The sequence below is a fragment of the Haliotis rubra genome, unplaced genomic scaffold (assembly GCF_003918875.1).
Source record: "Haliotis rubra isolate DU_JTF1 unplaced genomic scaffold, ASM391887v1 Scf1392, whole genome shotgun sequence".
NCBI classification, from domain to species: Eukaryota; Metazoa; Mollusca; class Gastropoda; order Lepetellida; family Haliotidae; genus Haliotis; species Haliotis rubra.
In genome coordinates, this window is record NW_025765328.1 from 170,789 (window position 1) to 182,203 (window position 11,415).

Here is an 11,415-nt window from a genome sequence, read left to right on the forward strand (position 1 = left end):
TGCGGCATGGTATCTCAGTGGGCTAGCACTATAAAACAAGCTTGGGCTAGTACAAGCAGCCGCATGTACACATACACACGCATGCACGTCGTCATATGAGCGAAATATTCTCAAGTACGATGTTAAACCCAATTTCACCTCACCTCATCACGACATGGCTAAAATGTTGCCGATGTGATGCTAAGTATTAACTCACTTAAGTTACATTTGCCACTGATAGACGATCTTAGCACATAGATGTTGCAGTCTCCCAGTAATAGATACATGGGTGCTTAAGTGACTGGTTAGAGTTTAGTCTGTATCTCAGCCGGCACTGCCAGCAGACACAGAAACACTCTTACTCAAACAAAAGCCGAAGCGTACGGTTGTACAAGGACCACAACTCATCACGGTTCAAGAAATGTTCTTGGTTCCTTGCACTACTACGAACATTAGTCACCGTAGTGAACATGTGCTATGTACTCTGGTCGAATTGAGTAGCCCGGATTTACAACACCAAATGTTTTTCCATAGCCATCTATAGTAACGTTATATTTGTTTTAAAATCATCAAGGCTGTCAACAGCTATTCCATGTACACATGGGTACAATCTGGAATTTATTTTCGTGATGTGCATAAAGCTGTGTTGTTAAGCTTTCCTGTAAACTAATACCTTCTACCATATCTTTGATAATTTTTAAGTAATTCATATAGGTAGGAGGGTAACGTTTCTTTTGGCGTCTAGTGTATACGAGAAGACAAACACGGGGTGGACACGTGGAATCATCCAGCGAAATCACTTCATGTAGTCGCACATATTCATAGGAAACGTATACAATGGTTCACGTTCATGTGGCATGTGCGTGGTATTACCCCGTCATTCACATATAGTGAAGCACGTTGACATCAGGAAGGAACAAGCTAACTAGGTTTAACACGAAGCAAACACGCAGTGAGATGTGAGAACTTCACCCAGACATAGAGTGAGTCGACCTGACATACACTGGAGTACATCTACACCGTACATACATTTGGTGAAACACGTGAAAATCTGGGTTAGAACTGGTCTTCAGCAGCATGTCGTAAAAGCGACTGCTGCTACTACTACTACTACTACTACTACTACTACTACTACTACTACTACTACTACTACTATTACTACTACTACTACTACTACTACTACTACTACTATGCTACTACTACTACTATTACTACTATTAATGGGTACAACAAGGACTGGTCGGCCCGGAGTCAGTATAATATGTCTGAGTGGGGTATTCATGCTTCACTGCGGCATGGTATCTCAGTGAGATAGCACTATAAAACCAGTTTCAGTCTGGGCTAGTACAAGCAGCCGCACATACACATACACACGCATGCACGTCGTCATATGAGCGAAATATTCTCAAGCACGACGTTAAACCCAATTTCACCTCACCTCACTACTACTACTGACCCGTGAAGGTCCGTTTTAGAATTGTTCTTCAGTAACCCATGCTTGTCGTAAGGGGCGACAAACGGGATCGGGTGGTCAGGCTCGCTGACGTGGTTGTGATCATACCCCAATTGCGTAGGTCGATACTCATGTTGTTTATCACTGGATTGTTTGGTCCAGACTCGATTATTTACAGACTGCTGCCACATAGTTGGAATATTGTCGAGTGCGGCGTTAAACAACAACCAAACCATTTACTTATGTTAGTTTACGTTAAACAGTCACAGTGGAGTACGTTAACGTACAGCAGTCACAGTGGAGTACGTTAACGTACAACAGACACAGTGGAGTACGTTAACGTACAACAGACACAGTGGAGTACGTTAACGTACAGCAGTCACATTGGAGTACGTTAACGTACAACAGTCACAGTGGAGTACTTTAACGTACAACAGACACAGTGGAGTACGTTAACGTACAACAGACACAGTGAAGTACGTTAACGTACAACAGACACAGTGGAGTACGTTGACGTACAACAGACACAGTGGAGTACGTTAACGTACAACAGACACAGTGGAGTACGTTGACGTACAAAAGACACAGTGGAGTACGTTGAAGTACAACAGACACAGTAGAGTACGTTAACGTACAGCAGACACAGTGGAGTACGTTGACGTACAAAAGACACAGTTGAGTACGTTAACGTACAACAGACACATTGGAGTACGTTAACGTACAACAGACACAGTGGAGTACGTTAACGTACAGCAGTCACATTGGAGTACGTTAACGTACAACAGACACAGTGGAGTACGTTAACGTACAGCAGACACGGTTGAGTACGTTAACGTACAGCAGACACAGTGGAGTACGTTGACGTACAACAGACACAGTGGAGTACGTTGAAGTACAACGGACACAGTGGAATGCGTTAACGTACAACAGACACAGTGGAGTACGTTGACGTACAACAGACACGGTGGAGTACGTTAACGTACAACAGACACAGTGGAGTACTTTAAAGTACAACAGTCACAGTGGAGTACGTTAACGTACAGCAGACACGGTGGAGTACGTTAACGTACAGCAGACACAGTGGAGAACGTTAACGACAACGACATGGTGGAGTACGTTAACGTACAGCAGACATAGTGGAGAACGTTAACGTACAACAGTCACACGTACAGCAGACATATAGTGGAGAACGTTAACGTACAACAGTCACAGATTACGTTAAGTACAACACAGTGGAGTACGTTAACGTACAGCAGACACAGTGGAGAACGTTAACGTACAACAGACACAGTGGAGTACGTTAACGTACAACAGACATAGTGGAGAACGTTAACGTACAGCAGTCACAGTGGAGTACTTTAACGTACAGCAGACACAGTGGAGAACGTTAACGTACAACAGTCACAGTGGATTACATTAACGTACAACAGACACAGTGGAGTACGTTAACGTACAGCAGTCACATTGGAGTACGTTAGCGTACAACAGACACTGTGGAGTACGTTAACGTACAACGGAGTAAGTATGCATCAAGCATTGCCTTACTTTTTGTATATAAATTGATCCGAAACCAAAATATGCAATTGTATCTGAATTACTTCTTCACAAAGATAATTTTATACAAATTATCTTCTGGATTTATGAAGGAAATAGCTGTCATTACACAAGGTTTCGCACTAGAAACTGAATCGGTCTCGGTTTAGCCTGCTTATATTGTTCATGTTATTTGACAATATATGTTGACGATGTCAGTAAGACATTTTAAGCTTGATAGTGACCTCTCCTTAGAAACGCCTGGGGATGTAAATACTCAGCGATGGCCATATCATCCGACGTAGGTGGGTATGTTCATGTTTACAAAAACACGATGACATGCGTATTTAATATAATAAGGAAATCGTGAATGTGACACACCAGGAAGGACATATATATTATGTTGGACGGCGGTAATGTCAGCCTTGTCACAACCAGTCACAGGCTAAAAGTGAAGGTATGTAGAGAGCATTCCCTTATGTGTGTTTTGAATATAGATGCTGACATTAACTGCATGATCAGATCACGTCTTCAGGTGTCTCGACCACGCGTTATTTGAGTGAGTGAGAGAATTTAGGTTTACGCCGCTTTAGCAAGACTCCAGCGAAATCATGGGTGGAATCGAACTCGGGTCTGTGTGACGATCGAACGCTGTAATGACTAGGCTATCCCAATGTCCCTCGGCATGTTATATGAAAGGTATGTATGTGTGGCTATATCGATATACAGTTGAGTATGTGCGAATCAAAATATAAGTCTTCCAATTTAGATTTTTATACTTATAATTCTGTTTGAGAAATTTCACTAATTCCTATTTTTCAGATGTTCGTTTCAAAAACGACACAGTTCAATACTCCATTCATATATGTTCTGCTAAGTCTGGTGGCGGTATGGCCTTATTGTAAGCAACTACTTTCTTTATTGGAATGTTCATTTGTTAACAACTAAAAAAGAGAATCAATTAATGTTTGTTTTCAGTCAAATATTTTCTTTTCAATTATATTAGAATTGAATTAAATTAATTATATTAGAATTAAACGTTTACATAGGTATCATCTTATTTATTATGGAAGAAATGAATATCAAATATTCTCAAAATTTAAAATGTCGACACAGATCATGTATACCTGCTTTGGTATTTTACACAACCTTTGCTACATATCCCAATATGTCACACATTTACACCTTCTCAGTGCATGTCTACAAAGAAATGGAATACACTTGTCATTACAATGTCTGATAACGGCAATACGGAACAGGAACACTGTCGTGGTATTGTCACCCTGAACACTTTCACTGCTATTCTCGGAATATCTCCTCATGTCTTTTCAGAGTAATTTTGACTGTTATTTACTGAATGTCTGGTCATTTCTTCAGGAACACAACTATTTACATAGTAATTCATCATGTCTACACAAAACACTTTCACTGCTATACTCGCAATGTCTGATCATGTTTGTTCAGCAATTTGACTTATATTCACTGTGTCTGGTCCTTTCTTCAGGAACACAACTATTTACATAGTATTTCATCATGTCTACACAAAACACTTTCACTGCTATACTCGGAATGTCTGATCATGTTTGTTCAGAGCAATTTGACTTATATTCACTCTGTGTCTGGTCTTGTCTTCAGGAACACACCTATTTACATAGTAATTCATCATGGCTACAGAAAGAGAACCATTACTGGTCATGTCTACACAGAACACTTTCACTGCTGTTCTCGTAATGGCTGATCATGTCTACACAGAACACATTCACTGCTGTTCTCGTAATGTCTGATCATGTCTACACAGAACACCTTCACTGCTGTTCTCGTAATGTCTGATCATGTCTACACAGGACACCTTCACTGCTATTCTCGTAATGTCTGATCATGTCTACACAGAACACTTTCACTGCTATTCTCGTAATGTCTGATCATGTCTACACAGAACACTTTCACTGCTGTTCTCGTAATGTCTGATCATGTCTACACAGAACACCTTCACTGCTGTTCTCGTAATGTCTGATCATGTCTACACAGGACACCTTCACTGCTGTTCAAACAATGTCTGGACATATCTAGAGGAACATAACTATGTACACAGTAAATCTTCATGCCAGTAGAGAAAGAACCACTTCTCTTTGAAATATATTTGACTATGGCCACTTAGCATTCACCATGCTACTACTATATCCAAATATGAACACTAAAATTTTTGCAATAAAAACGTAAGATTCTTTATGGACAACAACTTCTTTATTATATATGATGCGGCGTTTCGGTATGGATTCTTATAGCGTTGTCAAGCAAGAGTGAAGTACTACGGCACAGAACGGACTTATATCCATCAACAGGAATTAAGAAATAACAACATGTAGGTATGAATCAAGGGGATTAACAACAACAACAGTGGATGGTGGTAATAATGTTGTGACAATAAGAGGAAGCCAGTGATCCTTGAGGCAGAAGCAGAAAAGACATGGCTGATAAGATTAATAAGCAATAAAAGCTGAAGCGATAAAGAAGTTGTTATCCATAAATAAAGAAGTTGTTATCCATAAAAAAGAAGTTGTTATCCATAAATAAAGTAGTTGTTATCCATAAATAAAGAAGTTGTTATCCATAAATAAAGAAGTTGTTAAAGAAGTTGTTATCCATAAATAAAGAAGTTGTTATCGATAAATAAAGAAGTTGCTATCCATAAATAAAGAAGTTGTTATCCATAAATAAAGAAGTTGTTATCCATAAAGAATCTTACTTTCTTATTACTCACCAACATCTAAACGGCCAATCAAACATTATTTTTGCAATGCCTGATCATGCCTGCAGTCTAGTATGGAAATCTTCCTTCGGTTGTTGGCGATCTAGAGCCCATTTTTACATTGCATTGTCTAAACTAATTTTCTACTTTTAAACACATGTGCTAGCTAGTTCTAACTCAATCTGTGGTAATCTAGTGGTTTTACTGTCCTTCGTTGACAGGGTTTTATATATTTTATGTATGTATTATGAATTAAGAACTAGTTTTAGTCACGATATGGCTGAAATATTGCCGATGTTACTCTAAATCTTAACTCACTCACTCACTCATGCCTGCAAATAACAGGATAACACATAACACATAACATCTGTTTTACCATGGTATTTAAACCGTATCTGACCATATATACACATTAAAGGGAACACGGCCTGACATTGTCTACATAGAAACGTACAGAACTATTGACGCTCTGGCCGATCATGACATTCAAACCGTATTTGACCATATATACACATTAAAAGGAACACGGCATGACAATGTCTACATAGAAACGTACAGAACTATTGACGCACTGGCCGATCATGACATTCAAACTGTATCTGACTTTGTATACACAGAAAGGGAACATTTTCAGCTCAGTCTGACCTTGTCCACATAGAAGATTCGAGTTAAACAACAACCTCAAGAAACATGATCGTAGAAAACAAAATATTGTTCATGTCGAATTAAGACCAATCAGTCTCTGTGCATCTATTGTGAAACGATTACATGTCCAGACCCACTCAGCGACATGCACAGGTTGCTGAAGACCAATTCTAATCAGGATCGTCACGGGTAGTTTCAGCACTGGGCGATATATTTTCATTTAGGGATCCATGCCTAAAAGGCAGGAGACCTAATGTAATCGTTCGATTTATTATTATTTATTAGTATTGTTCCGGCGTTTTTTGTGGCCTTCATAACGCATGAACCAGTGGTCAATATCTCTTTAAAGAATCACCAAGGTGTGCCTGGCCTCAAGGTTCTATGTTCAAGAACCAAGGGCAGATAATTTAAAAATAATTCCAAAGTTTCAATTTCAAGTCTGGTAATATCCTAAAGTATTGCTCCAATGACTTCCAAATTTCTGGTACAGGGATCAGACTCCCTTCACGTTTAACCCGTGAAGACCCTGGTTACACTTGGTCTTCAGGAAACCATGCTTGTCTTAAGAGGCGACTAACGGAATCGGGTGGTCATGCTCGCTATTTAATTGACACTTGTCATCCTCTCCCAGTTGTGTAGATCGATGCTCATTTTGTTGATCACTGGATTGTCTGGTCCAGACTCGATTATTTGATAGCTGGCTTATTGCTGAGTCTTACACAACAAACAAACAAACTCTATGTAACAGGCAACCTGCAATTAAGACAATGCTTGCCCATCTCAACAAATCACAATATCTTTGCTATTTGTACATCGTCTATGTTTTGCAACAGGTGCAGGGGAACTACTTTGTCCCAAGATAACGGAACTTGACTCCCCTGTCAAACTGACGTGTATTCAAGCCTTCCACACAGGTGCACATTCCTACTCAACTCCAATTGGAACCACTGCAGCGTCTTGTGATTTGGCAGAAAACAAATGCATAACACTTGATGACTTTACAGCAACGGTCCTGAACAAGTCATCCAGTATCCTCGCTATACCGCGCCTTCTCCCGACTCATGCTGGATCCTGGACATGTGTTGTTGATGCCGATAGCCCTAGTCCAGACACGTGTTATCTAACTGTTGAAAGTAAGCATACAATCGGACCTATCCGGTCTCTAATGTTTTGGGTATTTTCCCTGAATTAAATGTCAAATGACCCGTGAAGATCCGGGTAGAATAGGTCTTCAGCAACCCATGCTTGCCACAAAAGGCGACTATGCTTGTAAGAGGCGACTAACGGGATCGGGTGGTCAGGCTCGCTGACTTGGTTGACACATGCCATCGGTTGCCAATTGCGCAGATCGATGCTCATGTTGTTGATCACTGGATTTTCTGATCCAGACTCGATTATTTACAGGCCGCCGCCATATAGCTGGAATACTGCTTAGTGCGGCGTACAACTAAACTCACTCACTCACTTGTGTTTTAAATGTTTTATAGCAGCATCAAAACATTCCTATATATACCTGTATCGTTCTCAATACCATTGTTGGAATCCACCATAATAAGTGAAGCAAGAACTCACAGTCCCTGAACAATATTCTTTTCCTTTCTACTGTGAATATTTGGCTTAGAATTGGCATTCGGAACCCATGCGAGGTCAGGCTCACTGATGATGACACATGTCATCGTTTCTAACTGCGTAAAACGCAAGATGCTGATCAAGATGCTGATCACTGGATTGTCTGGCCCAGATTCGATTATTTACAAATCGCTACCATTTAGCTGGAATATATAACCAGTCCCTTCCACCGAGTCATTGTGAAGCCTTACATGAAGGAAGTCTAGAGTTTCTTCAGGTTCTCAATTTCTCTTCACGTTGGTTTGTTCAACGATTCATCATAATTTGTTCCATGAGTAGTGAAACGGTCCAGTCACACCATATGAGGTCGGTGGGATTGCCTAATGGCTAAAGCGTTCGCTCGTCACGCCGAAGACCCGGGTTCGATTCCCAACATGGGTACAACCTGAGAAGCCAATTTCTACTGTCCCCCGCAGAGATATTGCAGGAATATTGCAAAAAGCGGCGTAAAATTAAGCTCACTCACTTACTGCACCATGTGATTATAACATATGATATACCACAGTCGAACACCGTCGTGTCGATCTATAGCTTTTTGAGGACCTATATAAATAATTCGAGTTATCCTAGGTCAACCCCAAATTTCCGACTAAATAAGGGATATGCAGCGACCAAGTCTTTACTTCGAGAGTACCGTATGGTCGTCAGACTCGACACACAAGTTTCACAATTGACATCTCGAGGACAGTTAACGTAAACGAAAGTTCACACACATTATTATACACTTCAAATATGTCAATGCACATCCATTGTTTCAGAAAGTCCGGCTTGTCGAATAATGAGCAAACAGAGCACGAGGACAGTGAGAGTGGGCGAGGAATTATCACTGACCATCATCTTAAGAGGGTACTACTGTTCTGAAGCAGCCCACGTCCAGGTGAAGACGGGTGGAATAACAAGCACTCTTCTGAATGAAGCTGTTACTGCACTGACGACAGCGGTGTAAACATAACATTTAACATCACGACATCCCACTTTGGAGACGTGGGCCTTTTGTTTTCGTGTGGCAGCAACAGTCAGGCGATGTCCTGTGAAGGCGCACAGGCACTTGTCAGAGTAAGAGTCAAAACTACCCGTTCCCTTTATAGGACCCGTAAGTAGGTCACGGCACTTCGCGAGACCTTGCGTTGTTTAGTACTTCCGGTGACAAACAACGTTTCATGCCTTTTCGAATGGCCTCATGGCCGTCATTTGACAATACGGAGCCGATAATCCTTGCAGGAATAACAAATATCCGATCTAACCATCCCCAAATTACTACTACGACTATCAACAGCTGTGACAGCCAAGCATGGTTGTACACTTGGTCCGGTCCAGTAAAGTCATATTTTGGGGGTTGCGCAATTTTGAACCAGAAGCTGGGCCCGTCTCGCATATCGCAAGTTGGAGCTCGCAAAGGGAACCGGGAACCAAAGCTATCTTAGCGCTTACATAGTCGTAAGTGCCATACAAACGTAAACAGATCGGAGGACTGTGTAAGTGTAAGTGAGTGGATGAATTTAGTTTTACGCCGCTTTTAGCAATATTCCAGCAATATCACGGGGGGACAATAGAAATGGGCTTCACACATTGTACCCATGTGGGGAATCGAACCGGGACGAACGAACGCTCTAACCACTAGGCTATCTCATCGCGCCGTGTTAGTGTGAATGTAGTACACTGTGGCCTTTCATCGAACACGTGTGAATAATTTTTATCTTGCACTGCATGTCTAACCATCTCTTCAATTCCTACAGGTACCCCTCGAATCTCAACAACAGAAACTGACGTCACAAACACAAGCACGACGGAGAAAGGATCAACTGAAGAAGATTATTTAACTCTCATCAGCGTGGTGATTTTCCCCATTGCTATCACTGTCTTCATTGCCACCGTAGTCGTTCTGGTGTGGAGACGATGGCACAACCACGCAACCCAACCTACAAAGGTTGACATCCACTACGTGCATGAAGCAGACCCTGCGGTATCCAGTGGAAGCCAAGAGCGCGATGCGGACACTACGTGGTACAAAGATGCACCTCTTGCTTCAGAGGAAGACACTAGCAGTGAGACACTGTGAAAAATCGAATACCCATTTTAGGGGATTGCCGAGCTTACTGTAACATAATTCGGCGAACCTTGCTTGCCTCCACCCGTGAAGATGTGGGTTAGAACTGGTCTTCAGCAACCCTTGCTTGTCACTACCCGTGAAGATCTGGGTTAGAATTTGTCTTCAGCAACCTATGCTTGTCTCTACCCTTGACGATCCGGGTTACAACTGGTCTTCAGCAACCCATGCTTGTCTCTACCCGTGATGATACGGGTTAGAATTGGTCTTCAGCAACCCACGTTTTCTCTACCCGTGAAGATCTAGGTTAGAATTGGTCTTCAGCAACCCATGCTTGTCTCTACCCGTGACGACCGGGTTAGAATTGGTCTTCAGCAACCCATGTTTGTCTCTACCCGTGAAGGTCCGGTTACAACTGGTCTTCAACAACCCATGCTTGTCTCTACCCGTGACGACCCGGGTTAGAATTGGTCTTCAGCAACCCATGCTTGTCTCTACCCGTGACGATCCGGGTTAGGAATTGGTCTTCAGCAACTCTTGCTTGTCTCTACCCGTGAAGATCCGGGTTAGAATTGGTCTTCAGCAACCCTTGATTGTCTCTACCCGTGAAGATCCAGGTTAGAACTGGTCTTCAGCAACCCATGCTTGTCTCCACCCGTGACGATCTGGGTTAGAACTGGTCTTCAGCAACCCATGCTTGTCTCTACCCGTGAAGATCCGGGTTAGAATTGATCTTCAGCAACCCATGCTTGTCTCTACCCGTGACGATCCATGATTAGAACTGGTCTTCAGCAACCCATGATTGTCTCTACCCGTGAAGGTCCGGTTACAACTGGTCTTCAGCAACCCATGCTTGTCTCTACCCGTGACGACCCGGGTTAGAATTGGTCTTCAGCAACCCATGCTTGTCTCTACCTGTGAAGGTCGGGTTAGAACTGGTCTTCAGCAACCCATGCTTGTCTCTACCCGTGACGATCCGGGTTAGAATTGGTCTTCAGCAACTCTTGCTTGTCTCTACCCGTGACGATCCGGGTTAGAATTGGTCTTCAGCAACCCTTGATTGTTTCTACCCGTGAAGATCCAGGTTAGAACTGGTCTTCAGCAACCCATGCTTGTCTCCACCCGTGACGATCTGGGTTAGAACTGGTCTTCAGCAACCCATGCTTGTCTCTACCCTTTGACGATCCATGATTAGAACTGGTCTTCAGCAACCCATGCTTGTCTCTACCCGTGACGATCAGGGGTTACAACTGGTCTTCAGCAACCCATGCTTGTCTCTACCCGTGACGATCCAGTTTAGAACTGGTCGTCAGCAACCCATGCTTGTCTCCACCCGTGACGATCCGGGTTACAATTGGTCTTCAGCAACCCATGCTTGTC

At 42.3% G+C, this 11,415-nt stretch overlaps 1 protein-coding gene across 1 annotated transcript; it reads left to right on the forward strand.

Annotated features, from left to right (window-relative positions):
• Nucleotides 1-3,190: 3,190 nt before the first annotated feature.
• On the forward strand, nt 3,191-10,047 carry LOC124268589. The gene is made up of 5 exons (XM_046703585.1): nt 3,191-3,422; nt 3,788-3,866; nt 7,193-7,492; nt 8,747-8,875; nt 9,725-10,047. Exons 1-5 carry the CDS (start codon nt 3,366-3,368, stop codon nt 10,045-10,047), a joined length of 888 nt encoding a protein of 295 aa, XP_046559541.1. The 5' UTR covers nt 3,191-3,365.
• The last annotated feature ends 1,368 nt before the right edge of the window (nt 10,048-11,415 follow it).